Below are 22,204 nucleotides of genomic sequence, written 5' to 3'. Positions count from 1 at the left end.
ACGATATCCTCCTATTTTCTAGGCTATAATCCTTCTTTTCTAGAGCCATAATGAGATGCCTTTGCTTAATCGCGTTTATTTCTCCTCCCTCCCACTTCTCTCACTGATTTGTTTCAAAGGTTTTGCTTAAACCCATTAGGCCTTAAAAGCTGCTGCTACTGACACACAAGCTCACCCATACTCATATCCTCAACACAATGGAAGGTGGGATACAAAAAAAGAAGGTGTCCAAGAACCTTGGAAGGCAAACACAAGATTCTCACAAAACAAGAAAGCATTGGATTGGACAGGAGTTGGAACTATCTGCAGTTATCAGAAAATATGAAAAGCAGCAGTTGCACGCCTCCCAAATTAAGAAGAGCCCTGCTGGACCAAACCAAAGACCCATCTAGCCATGTATCCTGTTTCCAACAGGGGTCAACCAGATGCCTATGGGAAGCCCTCAAGCAGCATTTTTCCTACTTGGGAAAAGTAGGCAACCAGTATTCAGAGGCATACTGCCTCCGATTAAACTGCAAGCTTCACGGTATTAAATATTGTATACAAAGTCCTAGCTATTTGGAGGAATACACAATTAAGTGAGAATCTCTGCTTCCCACCTCATTTTTATCTAGTTTTTACAGCAAAACATTTTAAAATAGAACCCTGAAAATGCTGTTAAAGCTTCAGGAGGCAAAACGAAAAGGAAACAAATTAATGCGGAAACACTACTGATAATGTTTTGGTATGCTCAGATGAAGACGCTAACAATTAGAAAAATTGGCCTCAGGATTTTCACGTGAAGATAAAACATCCAGAACATGTTTGGTCACTATTTACCACCTGAAGTCTAACCACTTTCAGCACAAGTATTCTTTAGTAGCAGACAAAAGTGCTAGCAGCACCTAGACTTTAAGGTGACTTTCACCCTAAAAAATAGACAGTCAAAGAAGCAGATGCAGCAGAGAGGCTAACATTGAGATCCTGTGAGTGTTTTCACAAAAGTACACGACACTGTGTTCAATGGCATGTGAACTGAGCACAGGATTGTAGGTCAAGGTTGGAACTACACACCAGCTGCATTTGGACATCACTGCTAAACTTCCGTTTCTGCTTTTGCTTAACTGCAGATCGTGGTGTGGTCTAGATCGACAAACTATGGTCCACATTAACTATGGATAGCTTCAGACAAGCCAACTTCAAACTGTGGTTTCTTAAGCAACTTATTTAAACCAGCGTTACTGCTAACCACAGCTGTGGATCCAGACAACTCAGCAAGTTCTGATTAACTAGAAGCAAAAGTTTCTAAATTTGTCCTTGCAGCTGGACACCAGGCTTCTTCATGTTTAGCTCACCTCAGTGTCAGACAATGCATCTGTGGAGTCTGAGAGAGCTGTCGCCTGACAGAGATGGGGAAGCAGGGAAAGGAAAGTGACCTATGACTAAGTAGCATATTATGTAAAGTCCCTGAGGCGTCATAGTCCAGGACACATTCAACCTTCAACAAGCATTCTGGGGAGGCTTTCTTTCTGAGCAACGGTAAGAGGGCCTGAGCCTGTGTTTCCCTTTTTATTTGTCCACTTTTTCAGCAACAGTTTTTCTTATCTTTCTCTTCCCATTTGCCATTTTCCTCTTCCCTCCCTCCCTCCCCCTTTCCATTGCTTTTCTGCTGTCCTTTTCCCAATTTCTTTTCCTTCTGATTCCTCACTTCTTCTAACAGTTTAGACAACTAGCTATAAACAGCAAGAACCCATCACTTATCTTAAACCTTCCCTATGAGTGTGTGGACGCAGGCGGTGAGGAACTGTGGGCTTCTCCATAATGGGCGAGAGTCTACCCACAGCAGAAACCCCATACATTTGCTGCAAAATGGACCCAATACTCCTGCTCCAAGCAAGAGCAGCATCTAGGTGTAAGCCCATCGCTAGTCAGAGCTGGCAATCCAGGGGCTGAAGTGAAATATGTGGCCTGCCCACTGAAAGCTCCTGTGGATGTCTTTATGGCTCATGGGGGGTGGGGGTGGGCGGGTTTGCCTTGAGCCCTGAACTCAACATAGGAGCTAGGGTTCCTTGCTGCAGGGGGTGAGCATGGCTTGCCACTTTTATCCTGAGCCCCCAAATCCTTTTTTTTCACAGGAAAACATAGGGCAAAAGTGGGGAACTTGTGGCCAGCCTTACATTGTCGGACTAAAATTTCCATCATCCCTAAAAATCGGCTGTGCTAGCTGAGGCTGATGGGAGTTGACATCAAACAACACCTGGAGGGCCATAGATTCTCCATTTCTGGCACAGGGCAAAATCAAACCACTTTGTCATACTTGGAACCAACCCATTAGACTTTAAGTCCATTATTTCAATGAGTCTACGTTGAGTACAGCTAACAAAGAGCATCACTGGGTAGACCTTAATATATATTTCTCCTTTGATAAAATAGTGGATATCTGAAGTGGCTGGACATCTTTTTTATGCTGGTACATCCCTCTGTAAGAGGGGTGGGAGGGAGATAACTGAGTTAGTTCACTGCTGTGAGTGCTCTTATAAGGGAAACAGAATTGTATCACTTTGTCTTTCTTTCTTAGATTGCTTTTAGAGCTAGCTTTTCTGCTTCTTTGCCATCATCATATTTGGTTTTGGAATGCCTTTGATTGTTTTTTATTATTTTTCTGATTTCTTCTTCTTCTTCTTCTGTAATCTACCATGGAATCCTATTTCGGGGGAAATATGGAACATACACGTAGTTGCTTATAATATATCACTGCTCATTTGAAAATCTTTTAGATTTGTTTTTAGTCAATTTCACAGTGGTGAGTTGCTGGCCTGTGAAATGTTTGAGACTGCTGTTTCAAATTATTGCTTTTTATTGAAATATGATACTTGATTCTACTGTTGCTCTAACGTAAGCTGCCTTGTGAGGGCCTTGCCCTAAAAAAGAAAAAAAAACAGCTGAAGAAACAAATAAATAAAATTAAATCAGGTTCCTGTGATGTCCTCGGGGTGAAAGGGAGGGAGAGCATGCTCAACTACCTCCCTTCAGTTCTAAACCTATTGTGAGCCTGGGCTTTTTGGTTTTGACAGGAAAGGAAACAGAAACGTGTGAAGGTTCATGAGCCAGCCTCTCCTATGGCTACTCCCCCCCAAAATCCCTATGGGACAACCAACCATCCCTTTTGACTTCCCTGCCATTGCTAAATAAGTTTACAAATCTATTCAAGCACCATGGAAACAAAGTTATCCAAAGGAAAATATAAGCCAATGATGTGCTTCATTTGCAATGTTGATTCTGAGGCACAGAGCTGGACCCTTTCAGTATTGGCAGAGAGGAAGGTCAGGGTTGAACATAGGCAAGCCTGACTAAGCCTATAGTACATTTGCACAGCACTGTATCTTTGCATTTGGCACAAAAAGACTATTCTGTATGGTTGATGCTGTGAAAGAGAACCCTGAAGTATCCACTTTTCTGATTTTACCCCAAATCAGCAACAGAATCTGAAACACAGAGTGTGCCTTAATATAGTCTCACTGCTTCTCTGGCTTCCAAGCTAGCTTCCTTCTCTGCCTGTTTTCAAGCAAAAGGCCTCTTTTATGAAACAAGTAATTAATTATGCCCAGAAGTCTGGTGGCTTTCAGTTTGCAGCCTATTCTACAATCCCAGGGAAGCACACAGGGCAGTAAGACAGAGCCATCGCTTTGCACAGATACTAATAATAATAAAAGTCAGTGGATGAAAACCGTAAAGAACACAGATTAAACACCAAATGGCTTTCAACGCAATCAAAGCAAAATCGTTTAAAATATACAGCCATTGTATTCAGATTTATGGCCCAAGAGTGGCAAAGTGAAGAAGGAATATTGCTGCTCTAACCGAGGTGCCTGTTCGAGGAGAGAGTATTAATGACTGAATTACTGTTACAGCAAGGGCACAGGGTGTCTCCAGGTGACCTTTCCAATGATACATGGTATGACCTTCAACTCCCAATAGTTCAGAAGAAGCCATAGGCTGACCACTGACATATCATTCTTTCCCAGCGCACCACTATGCACAGGGCACCTGAATGCCTGCTGCTTCTGGCTTTCATGTTAATTGTATTTATTTATTTTTTATATTCAGTTATATCCAGCCTTCCATGATACCCAGCTGCCCTCTGTCCCCCTCCGCACAGGCCTGCTGTAGGGTACAGCTTTGATCACACGGCAAAGCAGAAACATGAGAACTGGTAAAGAATACTTTCTTACCAGAACTCCAGGATAATTTAAGACTTTTGAAGGTGGACAGTAGATTGGACAAATTTTCATCTTAGAAAAAAAGAAGGGCATTAACTCACTGGGAATGTCTTGGCAAGTCTCATAAAAATGGACAGCAGTAACAGACAAGCACAAGATGTGAATTGTGCCTTAATCAGCAGTTTTACAGATTATTATTTTGGAGGAGCAACTTTCCTCTTGTCAGAATAGTAGAGGAAATATGACTAGTTTACTAGTTCTGACCCAGCATTGTGTAACTGTAATAGGGGCATGCAGTCTTGCTATGGGGGAAAAGACTGAGTAATACATTCTGTACTAGAGAGCTTGACATAATTAAAATTTAAATGATGTACATCTGATCATCCTTCCGGGGGTTTCTTTCAGCTTCTACAGATTGCAACCTGAGTTGCTGTAAAAACCTGTGAAACCCACTTGACCGAACACCATGGTAGTAAAGCACGGATACAAATACAGACACACACACAAAACCTGACAGCTCTATAATACTTCTTCCAAATCACTGAAAAGCGCAGCCAAAGTCATCAGCTTAATGAATGACTGCAGGGTATTTGAAAGAGGTTTGAGCAACACCAACATTAGTTTGTCTGAATAATGTATGCATCCAATTTTCATTAATTTCAGCGTCATCTTACCAACAGTGTCTCAATACAAAGAAGCATTCATGGACACTGTTCAATAAGGACGAAAAATGCTTTTTACCCAGCGTTGAGTTAAAACCCATTTGATTTGCATTAGGAATTCTCACAGCAGAGAATTTTAAAATCCATGTTAGTTGGTCTGTATTTCACTGAAGGCCGTGGTTAATATAAATTAGGTTAACACACTTTCCAACATTCCTGACTTTTCACTTTGTAGCCTCCACCTCCCTGACTCAATGTGAACATTCAGATTGTTTGGGATGCCTGAGAGAAGAACAAGCTGATTAAGCACTTCTGAAATTCAGGATTTGTACCCTGAAATTATTTATCTATATACATATATAGCATCATCATCCACGTACAGAGCACTTTATAAAGAATGAAAGGATATTCCCTGCTTCTAACGTGCAATGTCTAACTATGCCTACTTTATCACACATGGTACGATCTGGTTCCTATGCCTACTGGTTGCTGGTTGTGTCGAACTTCAATGTCCTACAAGAGTTTAAGTGTAAACTCTTATCACCTTGCTTTAAAACTGCAAGGACATAATAAGACAGTGTGTGTGAAGCCTTTACAATACTCAAAAATGCTATGTAAAAGCACCAGCTAAAATAATTGTTACTATATTCTAGAAAGACTTGAACCCTGAAATTCTTAAAAAGCGTTCCTTAGAAGAACATATTTTGACATGAAATTTCAAAATTATTTGGGACAGCATGCTACTAGCCACCAAAGCTCTTAAGTTGGCTTGTTGATTTTTCTACTGCCAGCACAAGTTCATATACTCACGTCTAGGCTCTTCCACCAGATGTTCAAGGATACACCAAAAGTCAAAGCTTTCTTTATTCCTGATTCTTTTCAAGGCATCTCTTTGGTCTAAAAATGGTGGCTCTATTTTCTGACTCTGCTGCCTGAATTACACTTACACTCAGAATGACAGTCATAGCAGGTGCTGAAACTCTCTAATGACTTGACTTCAGCCCCCAAAGCACACTCTTCCATTGCCTCCTGAGACAAATGGATGCAAACAACGCAAGATTGCATATGTTTGCCGCTCTTCCAAGCCCCTCTTACAATGTAACATGGCAGGGTTTAGAAGCCTGCCAGCCTCCAAGAAAACTGTGGGTACTACCGAGATACTTGAAATGGCTCATCAGTGGTACCCTTAATTTTCTTAGAGGCAGGTGTCTCCTTTTCTTGAACTTTCTTCTCATTACTTATTAAGAGAATTTCCATAGGCTTGAGGCAAACAAGAGCACTCTACATAACTGTGGAGTCAACTCTCTGAGTCAAGAGTGCTCTGAATTGGGAAATAATTCACTGATCCCCTCCCCTTACAATAGCCTGATAATTACATTTCACCAAAAAAAAAGAAATTATCACCTCTCCAGAGCTGTAACAGCACTAACACTGCAGCTGCCAGGCATGTTGTCTCACCCACCTTTCACCTGCCTCAGACATTCACTCCCTTCTTTTATTTAACTCCTTGTCAAAACTGCTCCTTTCAGATTAGACAGGAAAGATGCCATAAAAGAGGTGGGGAAACCACGTGTTGGGTTTTAACTCCCAGCAGCCATAGTCCACACAGCCAATAGCCATCCCTATTTATTGTATCTTCTTCCTGCCTTAAAGTCTTCTTATGAATTATACAACTCAAGGAGGGGCTATGAAAAAATTTCATAGATAACTGACTACTGTAATTAAATAAAAGTCTGTTTATAGACTAAACTGTTTATCAAACAAATTATACCACTTAGTATCATTAAAAAATCTCTAAACCGTTTGCAAAGAATAAATACACAACATTCAATAAAATTTCATAAAAGCATGTAAAAAAACCTGAACGAAACAATGTATCACAAATAAAACTGAGCTATAAACAAAATAGAAAGTACGGCTAAACTTTTTAAGAAGCGCTTAAAGGCCAGGGGGTAGGTGCTACCTCCCCAAAAAACTTTTGTGATACTCACCAGCTGGGCTGCTTTCAGCTTCTCTTCATTGGTGGTATTTCTCTCCCGCTGGAGGCTCACATTCAGACTCTCGTTGGCTGCTTCCCGCTCTCTTTTGGCCAGTCGGAGTAGCTCCTCTTGGACCATTGCCTGCTCTTGCTCATACCTGTTGGGAGAAGGAAGGGCTCAAGCAAATCCATTTGGACTCCCAAATTAAGATGCAGCTCTTGTGGCCGGAACCATAGTGAGCAGAGTTATGCTCTACATGGCACAATCACCAGCTCATGGGTCCAGGTCACCATTTTAATTTCAGGAGCGCAATGGTCGATAAACGTAATTGAGCAATCCAATCAGAAGATGATGCACACACAATTGGCTCATAGCCAATCATTCTAGCATTCAGCTGTTCAGTGACACCACCACTACGCCTCCTCACCCCCGCCCAGGGAAGAGAATAGATTTTAATATGCCATCTTATAGATCATACATGCCCAAGTACTCTGATAGTAATACCAGGAGTGAGAAAAATTTTAATTGCCTTAAGGCTGTGTGGAGAACTTGTGGTCCTCCAAATGTTGCAGGACAACCACCCCATCAACCCTGAGCATTGTCCAAGCTGCTTAGGTCTGATGGGAGTTGGAGACCAATAACATATTGGTCAGCATCACAAGTTGTCCACCTCTGTCCTAAAGGTTGAGTTGGGCCTGTGGTAACACAAAAGCAATGAAAGACAATTTCAACTCTCCTGTCCACTGCATTGTTCCCACCAACCACAAAACAGTAGCACTGCACAATGTAAATGGCCTCAAAAGAACAGAGGAAACTGGATGTTGATCTTATGATGCAAGTGTATCTCACCTCTTGTACAGATCCTCCTCTGCTTCGGAGGGTTTTCGACCCAAGTTGTCAGCTGTTGGTGGACGGATCTCTGGAGAAAAGAAAAGAAGAATACAACTAATGTGGAATAAAAAGTTGCCTCTCTCCTTGATTAATTAAAATATATGATGTATAAAAGGGCAGAGATGTAACATTCCAGCAAGTCACTGAGTTAAATTAGCAATGGTCTACGATTAAGTGAAAATCTTTGTTAAATCCTGTAACTATGACAAGGAACAAGGCAGGTGGGAGTTGTGTGAAGTTCATCTTTAAAGCAGAGGGGCTCTTACATATTTTTTTTTAATCCACAACTACATTGTGGGGACAGCTAATCAGCTCATTTTCAACCAGTAAAGAACTGATTCACTAGCTCACAAATCATTCCAGATCCCTTAAAACAACAAGATTCAGGCTCCTGAAGGGACAACTGACAGATGAGCCAAGAATGCATGTTTAGGGACTACAGAGGAAATAAAGAACCAGCTGACTTAGGTAAGCAAACCACTCACAAGAGACCATTCTTTGAAACAAGCCATTAAGCAGAGAATGAAACAGCTGAGCTCCATCAGAATTCCTCCACTTCTTTCTCACTGGTAACATCTGGAATAGGTTCGCGAACCTCTGAACACACATAACTACACTACATGCTTATGGTACAATCCCTAAGCACCAAACATAATCAGTCAAATATAACAGTAGTATTATGGTTGCTTTCGCCAACATTTTACTCTATTTATTAGTGCATTTATATCCCACCTTTCTTCCAAGGAAACCATGGTAAAGGAACCGCCCCCCCCCCCCCATATTATCTTCATGACAACCCTGTGAGCTAGATTAAGATGAGAGTTTGTGACTGGCCCAAGAGCACCCAGTGGACCTTATAGTCCAGCAGGGATTTGAATCCTAGTCTCTTCAGTCCTAGTTCAATACTCTAACAACTAAACCACACTGGCTCTCAATGCTGTAGAGTAACAAAAAAATTTAAAATTGTAGATTTTGAAGGGACCCCAAGGGTCATCTAGTCTAACCCCCTTGCAATGCAGGAATCTCAACTAAAGCATCCATGACAGATGGCCATCCAGCCTCAGCTTAAAAACCTCCAATGAAGAAGAGTCCACCATCTTCCAAGGGAGTCAGTTCCACTGTTGAACAGCTCTTACTGTCAGAAAGTTCTTCCTAACATTTAGTCTGAATCTCCTTTCTTGTAACTTGAAGCCATTGGTTTGGGTCCTACTGTCTGGAGCAGGAGAAAACAAGCTTGCTCCATCTTTCATGTGATAGATATTTGAAGATGGTTATAATATCTCTTCACAGTCTCCTTTCACCCAGGCTAAACACACCCAACTCCTCACACAATCCTCATAAGGCTTGATTTCCAGACCCTTTATCATCTTTGTTGCCATCCTCTGCACACATTCCAGCTTGTCAATATCCTCCTTAAATTGTGGTACCCAGAACTGTATACGGTACTCCAGGTATGGTCTGACCAAGGCAGAATAGAATGATACTCTTACTTCCCTTGTTCGGGACACTATACTTCAGTTGATGCAGTCTAGAATAGCAATAGCTTTTCTTTCTGCTTCTGCATCACACTGTTGACTCATGTTAAGCTTGTGATCCACTAAGACCCCTGGATCCTTTTCACATGTACTACTGGCAAGCTAGGTGTCCCCCCACATCTTATATTTGTGTAGTTGGTTCTTCCTACCTAAGTGTAGAAGCTTACATTTGTTCTTATTGAAATTCATTTTCTTAGTTTGGGCCCAGTTCTCCAATTTGTTAAGATCATCTTCAATCCTGATTCTGTCTTCTGTGGCACTGGCCACCCCGCCCAGTTTGGTATTATCTGCAAGTTGGATGAGCATCCCCTCCACTCCTTCATTCAAGTCATTTATAAAGATGTTGAACAACAATGGACCCAGAACATGTGCCCAGCTAAATGGAAATAGAATGTACTAAGTCACTGTTACCTTAAAAATGCTGGTGCATTGATGAAACACAAGTGTGCTGTGAAAAGGGAAGCCAGCCATATGTCACCCATATGAGTACTGTAAAAATTCAGCACTATACCTGTAGACGTTTTACATTTCCCTTCCGTAGATTGTGACAAAGGAGGAGGAGACAAGGACGGTGATCGCTGATCCCTTTTAGGTTGGAAAGGTTCCTTCATTCGTTTCACCACATCTTCAGAAAGCTAACACAATTTTAAAATCAGAGAGAAAGAAAAAGAGAGACTAATTGTATTACAGTATAGTGTGTGTATCTTAGAATTTGGATGAATCTCCACTAACTGTTGGAGATCAGGAAATCATAATTCATGTGCTGCTGCAGTCATCTCTCTTTCGCATGTCTGGAAATTATCAGAGATGCAACACCTTACCCTTAATAACAAAAGAATGACAAGCACTCCAGAGGAAAATAATTATTCACTAGTCAAAAATTTAGTTTGCTGTCTGCTGCTAATGGGCTGTTATGATGTGTAGGGTATATAGTGATTTAAAAAGAGTCCTAATACGACAATTATTTTGTTGTATTATTTTTCTGTAAGCTACCGTAAGTATACCTGAAAGGTATACAGTAAAACCCCAAAAATACATTTAGGCATGAATAAGAAAGGGATTGCCTAGCAGGTATTAATTTGTCATTTTTACACTCCTTAGGCAATGCTGGAAGTGTAAAGTTACCATATTTGATAATGTGTCCCCCCCCAAAAAAGGAACTGAATATGCTAGAAAATGATTTTTAAAAATTATTTTTAGAATAAATTTGGAATTCTAGCCCACCCTATTCCTAGAGGTCTACGCACATAAGAATAAAAATAGGAAGAGACAAGACTATCAAATAAACACATCGTGATTACAGATATATTTGTTAGTATGAAATTAAAAAGAAAAAGAGAAGCCTAATCCTTTTGCTGTAGATTACTTAGGCTTCTCTAATAGAAAGCAAGAACAGGATTATCAAATCCCCCTTCCCAAAATAAGGACTCTGCTGGATCAGGCCAATGACCCAGGAAGTCCAGCATCCTGTTCTCACAGTGGCCAGCCAGATGTTTGTGGGAAGCCTGCCAGTAGGATCTTTAGCTGTGGACATGGACATAGTCAGTATTTCTTTTAGGGGAAGGCTTTACGTGGGGGGGGGGGAACTGAGTCATCTGCCATGCAATTGGTCAGTTAGCTAAATATTTTATTTATTTAATTGATGGGGGGGGCAGTTGCCTGGCTACACCCATGGCTGTGGAGCCCAAGCACAGCCATCATGGCTAGTAGCTACTGCTAGCCTTATTCTCCATTAATTTGTTTACTCCTCTTTTAAAGGCATCCAAGTTAGGAGTGAATTCCTTAATTTAATGATGTGCTGCATGAAAAAGTACTTTTTTGTTGGTCCTGAATCTTCCAACATTCTTCTCCTTAGAGTGAGCTTCTGTTTCTTCTCTCTCTCTCTATCCTTTTCTCTACTGTTTTCGATCCTTCTTTGGTCTCTGTTTTATGCTCTTAAATCTACCACTTTGATTAGTCTTCATGACAGAACTGCTTGCAACAACCAAAGCTAAATCAATGCACCTTCTACAAGTTGCATACTGCCAATAAGCTTTTTATATATATTTTTGCTTACTGTACTTGGGAAGCTGACGAGGCGTTAAAAAAAATTGCCTTGGCTAGTAACTTTGTGATGGAGAGCAGATACTAATCAATTACAACTAATACAAATAATATTGCTTGAAACCAATCCAGTGTTTTATGAACACATCCACACTTGAATTTGTAAACCTTGCAATGTTTAGTGACTTGCGGTTTGGTTCTTGTCATTCTGCAGTCACAAGCAACAGAATACTTGGGGCCTTGTAAAATGAAAAGATGTTTACGGTTACAGAGAAATTCCCTTGACATTAAGAACTTAGGATCACCTCCATTATTTAAAATATACACACAGATACAGTGGTACCTCCGTTTTTGAACGTCTCAGAAGTCAAACGTTTCGGTTTTCGAACACTGAAAACCCGGAAGTAAATGCTTCCGTTTTTGAATGCGCCTCAGAAGTCAAGCGGCTTCCGCTGATTTTTTTTTCCAATTTTCTCTATTGAATTTGCAGGCAGCCCTTTGCACCTCGGTTTTCAACTGTTTCAGAACTTGGAACGGTCTTCCGGAACGGATTACATTAAAAAACCGAGGTGCCACTGTACCACAATGTGCATTTTATACCAATTTGTTTTGCATAGTCCAGATATCATACTCTGAGACTACACTTCTGTTGGACATACTGCCATTCTCTAAGATTAGATGCACATTAATAGTAATAATAATAATAATAATAATATCAAATGAGCTTTCTATACAGAAGCTATTGAAGACTGTTTGTAATGTAAGATGACACAACCCTTTTCTCCCACATACACTTGATTTAATTGAATTGACAGTTGTATGCTCTCCCACAATGCATGCATCTGCAGTGCTGTTAAATGGCAAGGCCATGCGTAGGCAAACTAAGGCCCGGGGGCCAGATCCAGCCCAATTGCCTTCTAAATCCAGCCCGTGGACGGTCCGAGAATCAGCGTGTTTTTACATGAGTAGGATGTGCCCTTTCATTTAAAATGCATCTCTGGGTTATTTGTGGGGCCTAGGAATTCATTCATCCCCCCCCAAAAAAAATATAGTCCGGCCCCCTACAAGGTCTGAGGGACAGTGGACCGGCCCCCTGCTGAAAAAGTTTGCTGACCCCTGGGCAAGGCTGTCCCTATTTGCCTACAATTCCATACTGCTTTTATGAGCAGGAGTAGCATGTTCTTTTTCATTATACTGGGTTTGGACCTGGGTTCAAATCCCTTTTCACTCACTTAAGTGACAAGTAGCGGTCAACAAAATCATTCTCAAATTAAATGCCACATGTATAAAATGGGATTATTATTATTTTTTAAACATACCTCACAAAACCACTGCAAAGGTACCAGTAAGTAAGAATCAGAAAGAAATTTGAGCACTTAAAACACTAGAAATCTTTATTAATAAAAAGGCTACTAGGCCATCTGCCTTTGGCATCACACCCTTCCTAAGCCACAATATGCTCTTCTATTAAGAGTATTGTGATAATTGAAAGACTAGCAGATAATTGAAAGACTAGAAAGAAAGAAATTCTGAAAGAAATCCCTCCCAGGTTGATTCAAAAGAGGAAAAACTATCAGTTTTTGACAAAAGCCCTAAAATCCAAAAGAATTTGCTTCCGCTGGGAATATCCAGAAGGACTATCATTCACATTCAAGGGAAGAAGGAGAAGGTTCGAGACTGTGTTGGAAGCTAAAAGATTTGAAAGAACATATCTACAGGAACTGGGAGGAGGTAAAACGAAGTCGATAAAAGAACAACGACACAACCAGGAAGAGGAAGAAGAAGAAGGCGCCGTAGAGACCGACGTAGAGGGAGAAGAGGTCGAAGCAGAGGGAGAAGAGGAAGAAGAAGCAGAGGACAAGGGGGAGGAGTAAGAACTATATACACATTTCTGTGGTTCTTTTTTTTACTCAATCGGCACACTATCCACTTGAACGAATTCTTAAAGCCTCATACATTCAAATTTAATAATAGTCTTAATAAAGGATGAAAATAAAATCACTTTGCTGGAATGTAAATGGCCTGAATAATAAAAAGAAGAGAAATAGGATAACTCACACACTAAAAAAACAAGGTTGGGACATCATCTGCCTCCAGGAAACACATGTAAATAAAAAACATGAAAGAGTTTTAAAAAACGAAAAACTAGGGTCAGAATTTATATCCTCACACCAAAAGAAAAAAAGAGGAGTAGTAATATACGTAAAGAATAAATGGGAACCAGAACTAGTATGGAGGGATAAAGAGGGAAGAGTAATAATAGTTAAGACATTAATAGAGGGGAAAAGGTGGTTTTGGGTTGGGGTGTATGCACCCAATGGAAGTAAGGTGACTTTCTTCAAAAACCTAGAAAAACAATTAATGAACTATGTGGAAGAGAGGGTAATAATTATGGGAGACTTAAACGGAGTCATAAACCCTGAGTTGGATAGGACGACAAATGCAGGAAAAAAGAGAGAAAATAAACTACCGAAATTATTTGTAGAAATGATGAGTAATCTGGATATGGTAGATGCCTGGAGACATAAATTTCCCATAAAAAAAGAATTCACTTTCTTCTCAAACAGACATCAAACTGCAAGTAGGATAGATAGTATTTGGATACCCAAGGAACTGACCCTACACATACAAAAAGTAGAGATTGGACCTCAGACCTTTTCTGATCATAACCCGGTAACAATAATATTAGAAGAAGGGAAACATGAGATAAACAGGAAATGGAGATTAAATGTATTTCTATTGAATAATGACGAGATTAAAAAAGGAGCCCTAGAGCTTATGAAAGAATTTTTTGTGCTAAATGATAATGGAGAGGTGGATTCGAAAATAGTGTGGGATACAGCGAAAGCGGCGGCAAGAGGGTATTTTATCCAACAAAATGCCATAATCAGAAAGAAAAGGGAAAAACATAAAGAGACATTATTAGAAGAGATAAAAACTAAAGAAAAAAACTTATATAAGTCAGGAAAAAAGGAAATAGAAAATGAAATAAAAATTTTGAGATCACAATATCAAAAAATCATAGAACAAGAAATGGAATATCAAATCCAACTATGGAAATATAGAAATTTTGAGTGGGCAAATAAACCTAGTAAATTACTCAGTTGGAAAATAAAAAAAAGGAAAAATGAAAGATTAATAAATAAAATTAAAGCAGAGGGAAAGATTACAAATAACATCAATGAGATCATGAAAGTTTTTGAAAATTATTATAAAACCTTATATCAAAATGAAGAAGCACCGAAGAAAGATATAGAGGAATACATTAATAAACACAAACTCCCAAGATTATCCCAAGAAAAAATTGATATGCTAAATAAAGAAATTACTATACTAGAAATAAAGGAAACAATCAAAGGCATGAAAAAAGGAAAAACACCGGGTCCAGATGGATTACCAATAGAATATTATAAACACCTGGAGGAGGTAACATTACCACCACTGAAGGACTTAATGAATAATATTATGAGGAATGGGACAATACCAAAGTCATGGGAAGAGGCAGTGATATCATTAATCCCAAAACAGGAAACAGACTTAGAATCACCGCATAATTATAGACCAATATCACTTCTAAATTGCGATTACAAAATTTTCACCAAAATATTAGCAAATAGACTAAAAAATATATTGGCAGATATAATACACAAAGACCAAGTAGGTTTTGTGAAAGGCAGACAGGCCAAAGAAAATATAAGAAACATCATAAACATAATGGAATGCCTAGAAAATAATAGAGGCAAAAAAGCGGCAATAATATCCCTTGACGCGGAAAAGGCCTTTGACAGGGTTTCCTGGCAATTTATGAAAGAAATACTAAAGGAAATAAATATTGGAGAAAAATTTGAAAGGGCAATAGGAGTTATATATGGGAATCAAAAGGCGAGATTATTGATCAATAATAATTTAACAGAAAGTATAAATATTACAAGAGGAACGCGACAAGGTTGTCCCCTATCACCATCCCTTTTTATAATGGTTTTGGAAATGCTATTAAAAACGATAAGAGAGGATGAGAAAATAAGGGGGGTGGTGATGGGGAAAACGAAACATAAAATCAAAGCCTTCGCGGATGATATACTTATAACATCAGAAGACCCCATAGATAGCATCCCGAATGCTTTACAAGTTATAAAAGAATACGGCAACCTAGCAGGCTTAAAAATAAATTATGAAAAAACAAAGATGATGGTAAAAAAATTGGAAAATAAAGAAAAAGAAAAACTACAGGAACTCACAGGATTAAAAATATCAAAAAAAATAAAGTATCTAGGCATTTCAATAACAACAAATAGTTTAGACCTGTTAAAAGAAAACTACGGAGAAATATGGAGACAAATTAAAGGGAAATTGGAAATATGGTCCAAATTAAAAATATCACTACTTGGGAAAATCTCACTGGTGAAAATGGGAGTACTATCTAAAATGAATTACCTGTTTCTGAACTTACCATTAATAGGGGGGACAGACTACTTTAAAGAATGGAAAAAAGACATCGCAAAGTTTATTTGGAATGGGAAAAAACCCCGAATAAAACACAAAAATTTAATAGACAGTAGAGAAAGAGGGGGTTTCGGATTACCAGACTTAAGATTGTACCACGATGCAGCAGCACTATATTGGATTAAGGACTGGATAGAACTGAAAGATAACGATTTGTTAGATTTGGAGGGAGAAGGACTGGGGTTTGGCTGGCACTGGTACTTAATGAAAGAGAAAATAAACAAACAAAGCATCTTTATGAATAACATAATTAGGAGATCGCTATTTGGAATTTGGTCAAAATACAAAAGATACTTTGAGACAAAGGTTCCTTGGTGGTTATCCCCCCTAGAGATGGTGGCAATGAAGAGAAGGAATATGGACTCCAATTGGCCTACCTACAGAGATTTATTAGAAGAAAAAGAAGGAGAATTAAAATTAAAGGCATATGATGACTTGAAAGACTACTTAACTAGTTGGCTCCAATATTTCCAGATAAACCAAAAATTTCAACAAGATAAAAAAATTGGATTTGTAAAAGGGAAATCAAAATTAGAGGAAATTCTATTGGATTCGCAAAAAAATTATACAAAAAATTTATACAAAATTTTATTGCAATGGGAGACAGAGGAGGAACAAATCAAAGAAGCCATGATAAGATGGGGCCGAGACTTAGGCCGGCCAATAATGCTGGAAAAATGGGAAAGATTATGGAGGAGGGATAACCACCTAACCCCAAATTATGACATTAAGGAAAATTTATTGAAGATGCAATATAGATGGTATCTCACGCCGGTCAAACTGGCAAAAATTTATAAGAACGAAAACAACAAATGCTGGCGGTGTAAAAAAGAAATAGGTACATTCATGCACATGTGGTGGTCTTGTAAAGAAATTAAAGTGTTTTGGGAAATGATATATAAGGAGATAAAGAAAATGGTTAAATATTCTTTTAAAAAAAGTGTGGAGCTATTTCTTTTAGGAATGATGGAAAATGAAATACAGGCTAAAGATAGACATCTATTACTATATGCCACGGTCTCGGCGAGATTGTTGGTAGCGCAAAATTGGAAGACACAAAGAGTACCGGAAAAAGAGGAATGGCAATTAAAATTATTGACTTACTATAATTGGGCAGTAAAATATGAAGAATTACAAGGGAAAGGCAAATTGGAGATAGAAAAGAATTGGGAAACACTTAAAAATTATTTTAAATTATATGTTAAGAGAGCCAACCTCTTGGCAGAATGGTAAAGATCCAAATGAACAAGTTGTAAAAGAAAATTGGATAGATAAAAGGACGTGTGGATAGATTAACAGATATTAAGGACAACATGTAAGGTAAACTGTGAAGCAGTGGGGAGGGGAGGGAAGGAGAGGAAGAATGGAGGGAGGGGGGAGGGACCGAACTGGGAATAAGTTGTAATAAGATATAATGATTTGGTAATTTATGTGATGCACATTTTTTTTTTTGTTATGATAAATCTTTGTTTGTTTGTGGTTTGTGTACAATTTGAAAGAAATAAAGTTTTTTTTAAAGAAAAAAAAAAAGAAAGACTAGCAGTTTTAAGAATGTAAGACGAGCCCTACTGGATCAGATGAACATGAGGACCCAGGTGTCAAAAAAGGTTATTTATGTATGCAACTACGGTGGCACGTGTTTTGTTAGCCCAAAAATGGAAAACAAGTGAGGTCCCAACCAAAGAAGAATGGCAACTTAAACTGATGGAAAACGCACAGCTTGTGGATCTAACTTATAGAATAAGAGAAAAAGAAGAACATTCGTTTAAAGAAGACTGGAAAATGTTTATTGAATATATGGGGGGAAATTGTGTACACTTGAAAATGTTGGCAGCATTAAGATAATTTGAACAGTGTAAATAAGTTTTGATGGAAGTAATAATGGAATACTGAATTGTCTAATTTATATAAAATATGTGGGGGTTTATGCTATGCAAAATGAACCATGGAAAGAGAAAATATCAATGACTTCCCTTCTTAAGGTTGTTTACATGTATATTCTAAATTGTAAAACAGAATATATATACAGCATGACAGACATAAGGAAAGCCATGCTGGGTCAGACCAGAGGCCCACCCCATCCAGGATCCTGTTCTCAGAGTGGCCAGCCAAAAACTTATGGGAAGCCCACATTCAGGAGGACACACTCTCTTCGCTTGGGTCCCCCAGCAACTGATACTCATGGGCCTAATAAACGTGTCACTTTAAAGGAGTCGTGGGCTTTAAGAAGAAATGTAGGTGGACACCTTCAGGAAAGCAGGAGTATGTTTTCCCTACCAAACATGGGGACCTTTAGCACTCAACCCAGAGTAGCCCATGACCCCTAGATCCCGTGTCCCTGTTCCCCAGAGACATCCTCTCAGTACTCCCATGGCCCCCTCCACCACCCCCTGGACTCGCTTAGTCCCCCGCCCCGTCCCTCCTCCTCCTCCTCCTCCTCCCCCGAGCCCTTTGCCAGGCAGGCGCCCGCCACCCCCCGCTCGCCCTCCTACTCACCCGGATGCCCTGCAGGACTCGCACTCGCTCCTGCTCATCCAGCTCGAAGGAGACCTTCCTATTGCCATGGCTACTCCCGCCACCCCCCATAGCAACAGCAGGAATGACCACCACGGGAGGGAGAACCAATTCCCTTAGCTACCTCCCTACCCGGGACGGGGCAGAAAAGAGCAAGATCTACACATAGACGGAACACACCGCTCTACCAACCTACAAGCCCGCGTTTGGTTGGCGGCTGTCGGCGAAGGAGCCAATGGCAAGGCGCGGTGTTGGAGGCTGGCCGCAAGACACGCTGGGAATTGTGGTCTTCCTTATCCAAATGCTGCCGGCCGAGGATGCTGCTTACCGGCCGAAGGTGGGATGAAATGGATAGGGGCCTCTTGGGCCTCTTTTAGCTAACAGGCGCCACTTTTACTAGAGAGTTGCAGTTTAGTCCTTTCATTTTAGAAGCCCCTTAAACACAGGGTTGTGTTGGGTTTTTTTTTTAGGATAGTGGCAGACTTGCTGCTAATCAAGACTGATCCATTGCCCTTGCCACTTCGGTATTCTTACTTGCCCATGGCATTTTGCACGCAGTTTTTACTGTGATGAGTGATAGGTTTTAGGATGCGCAGAATTTTAATCTTCCGAGCGTCGATTCCTAGCAAGGAGCCTAGTTGACAGCTTCTCTCTGAAACTTCAACTCTGGAACATGCACATTTACTTGGTTGGTGGACTGAGTAAGCCCACTAAACACAAGCTGCCTCTGAACATAGTATGAAATTAGTTGCTGACTAGATTTTATTGCTATTTATTTATTGCTACTGTATTTTGGATTGTGAGAATTCACAAATAGCAGACCAGACTATTTTCAACCTTCAAGTACAGCGCAGTGCTTTAAGTTTTGTTTTTAATATTTCTTTTAGGAGTTATAAAAATAATAATACCAGACTAAATTATTTTCTAATTCCCTATTGTGGTATGATCCCTAATGATTAAGCCAGAAGCATAGAATAATTAGGGCTATAAAAGCGTTAAGGTCATCTGGGTTAGATGTGGCCAAGTATGTGTGGCTTTATTCTCAACCTAACTGAAGCTGCCACGGGACGTGGGTGGCACTGTGGTCTAAACCACAGAGCCTAGGGCTTGCCGATCAGAAAGTTGGTGGCTCGAATCCCGTTCTGTGAGCTCCCGTTGCTGTGTCCCAGCTCCTGCCAACCTAGCAGTTCGAAAGTACATCAAAGTGCAAGTAGATAAATAGGTACCGCTCCGGCAGGAAGGTAAACGGCGTTTCTGTGCGCTGCTCTGGTTTGCCAGAAGCAGATTAGTCATGCTGGCCGCATGACCCGGAGGCTGTACGCCAGCTCCTTTGCCCAGTAAAGTGAGATGAGTGCCACAACCCCCAAGTTTTTTTTTTCAAAAAGCAGGCTGGGTCAGGGCTTTGTTTACAACCGCACAGCACAGGGTCTACATCAGTGTGTTTCTAGCACTGAACATATGAAACACAAATGCACATCTCTAAAGTGATTCCTGAGCAGAATCCAGCAGCTGGGCTGCTTTCACCTAAATGTATGTTCCTAATAACAGGTATTATCATTTCTGTAAGTACATCAGCCTGCAGCCAACCAATTGACTGTAATAACTCAATATGACTTTGGCCTAATGTAGGCTGGTATTTTATTTTTTCTGTAAGTAGGTTTTAATCTAATTTTAATGTATTTTTGTACACCCCCTCATGATATTTACGTGAAAGGCATTTATTTTAATAAATAAAGAAAATTTAAGAAAATTCTCATCAGAGTAGATCCACTGAAGTTAATAAACCTAAATTACTGGTGTCCATTAATTTGCATGTGTTTACTCTGATTAGGGCTAGCTGTGCATTATGTAAGTAATTTTGGTAAGTGAGCAAAGGAGACTTATTGGGAGCAAGAATAGGCTTCTGCTTAAATACTTAATTTTTGTTGGAGAAAAACCTGAGGTTATTCTTATAATTGTTGAGCTTCCCAGACATTTAATAATTTATGCCAGAAGGGGGGCAGCCAGACTCTCTTTGTTTTTGGGTGGGACACAATCACATAGCAAAATCAGGTTGCATAATTAAAATGAATTTGGCACATAACAATGCACTGAAAAGTGTGGGATAAAATTTCCCTGATGCAGTGTCATCTAACCTCCCTGCAAATTTTGTGCAAACAATCAGGACGAATGCTCAATACACAGGTTGACAAGTGAAAGGGAAAATTAAAATAGGCTCATAAAGTTTGGAGACTGTAGAATTAGCTGTAGATGTCTGTGCTGAGATAAGCCTGGAGGAGGAAAAACTGCCTGTTTCAGACAAAATAATTGTAATGTTTTTGTCATCATACAGAGTGCGGGGAGGGAAGGCAGGCTACTGTCATGTAGCTGATGCCACCCACCCTAGGTACCCTTCCCTCCTAGAAACCAATAAAGGAAAGCACACTTATAATTGCACCAACAAAAGCAATTAATAATAAGTGAACTTTCAAAATGCAAGGTGCATCCAAATCACAAATATTTTGTTGATATGCTATGCTGAAGGCGGGCCGATGCCAATACAAAATAATAGAACAGTTGTTATCTGTTTAAAAACATGAAACAGCTAATTGTAGGCTTAGGAAGTTTTTTTAAAAAAAAAAATCTGTAAAGGGACGTTGGCATGCATTACCATAGCAACCACAATAAAGAAATCATCCAGTGTTTATTAAACACGAAAAGCATTATAAAATACAATTATTTGAATTCAACATTTAAAAAGGCTATCCATTCCACCCAGGGTGCATTGATTTCAATCAGCAAGAGAAAAGCCCAGTTTAAATGACAGGTTTAAATCATGTTTCCACATAAAAATAAATGCTGTGTTTTCAGAACAAGGAAGCTTGCCGGCTGGTTGCTAGAACAATTAAAACACATCCGGTTTGCAACTAATTAAGGTCTTTATACTACCTAGAAGCACACTTCACGTGCCTTTTGCAGTAAAGAATTATATCTGCTTGCAGGCAAGGGAGTCCTTGTGAAATTAATTTCTCTCCATCTTTCAATCCCTCTGTACAAATGCAGAGTCACAAAGCAAATTACCATACTAACTTGAAGACAAGCCAAATGAGTATTTACTCAACAAGGGTTTAGGATTTCCCTCCTCCCCTTAAACAGACCCTCAATGTATCTGAAGGTATCTGAAGAAGTGTGCATGCACATGAAAGCTCATACCAAGAACAAAATTAGTTGGTCTCTAAGGTGCTACTGGAAGGAATTTTTAATTTTATTTTGTTTTGACTATGGCAGACCAACACGGCTACCTACCTGTCATGGCAAACTGTTTGAGACTGAAGGGAGTTTCAAAACTCAAGGCCAAAACTCATTTCATAGAGATCCCATGTTCAATCCCAGGCAACTTTGTGTAGGACTGGGAATGTCCCCTTCCTGAAACCCTGAGAAGTTGCTGCTAGTCCGTGTGGACAATATAATACTGAGCTCAATGCACCAATGGTCTGACTCAGTATGCAGCAGCTTCCTAAGCAGGTTCTCCTTCTTGGTAGTAGGCAGCAGTTCAAAGAGTATGGGTGAAATCAAGATATCCCTTTGGTTTAGCTCAGGGTTTCCCAAGCTTGGGTCTCCAGCTGTTTTTGGACTACAATTCCCATCATCCGTGATGGATAGTAGGAGTTGTAGTCCAAAAATAGCTGGAGACCCAAGCTTGGGAAACCCTGGTTTAGTTCAAACCCTCATACAGGCCTAAGCAAAACTTTAGATTTGGGACTTTGAGCCCAGAACTTTCCAAAAGCAGATATTGATTGTTGCTGCCTAGTAATTATCCCTACATGAAATGGAAAAAAATCTCAGTACTTTTGGTCAATCGTACATTTTTTAAATATAAATTTCTCCCATAATAAAAT

General features: G+C 39.7%; 1 protein-coding gene across 4 annotated transcripts in view; it reads right to left on the bottom strand.

Moving 5' to 3' along the window:
• CHCHD6 (coiled-coil-helix-coiled-coil-helix domain containing 6) overlaps window positions 1-18,462 on the bottom strand; it is a 200,780-nt gene extending 182,318 nt beyond the window's left edge. For all 4 annotated transcript variants that reach the window (XM_033141059.1, XM_033141060.1, XM_033141062.1 and 1 more), the window contains exons 1-4: window positions 18,309-18,462; window positions 9,778-9,901; window positions 7,690-7,759; window positions 6,853-6,997 (exon numbers count right to left, since the gene is read on the bottom strand). In XM_033141059.1, coding sequence (XP_032996950.1) covers window positions 6,853-6,997; window positions 7,690-7,759; window positions 9,778-9,901; window positions 18,309-18,398 — 429 coding nt within the window. In that variant the 5' untranslated portion in view covers window positions 18,399-18,462. The remainder of the gene's footprint in view (window positions 1-6,852; window positions 6,998-7,689; window positions 7,760-9,777; window positions 9,902-18,308) is intronic.
• Window positions 18,463-22,204: the final 3,742 nt, after the last annotated feature.

This window comes from Lacerta agilis, chromosome 2, assembly GCF_009819535.1.
Source record: "Lacerta agilis isolate rLacAgi1 chromosome 2, rLacAgi1.pri, whole genome shotgun sequence".
Classification (NCBI taxonomy): domain Eukaryota; kingdom Metazoa; phylum Chordata; class Lepidosauria; order Squamata; family Lacertidae; genus Lacerta; species Lacerta agilis.
The sequence above is the reverse complement of the archived record's forward strand: the minus strand, read 5'-3'. Positions and strand labels throughout refer to the sequence as shown.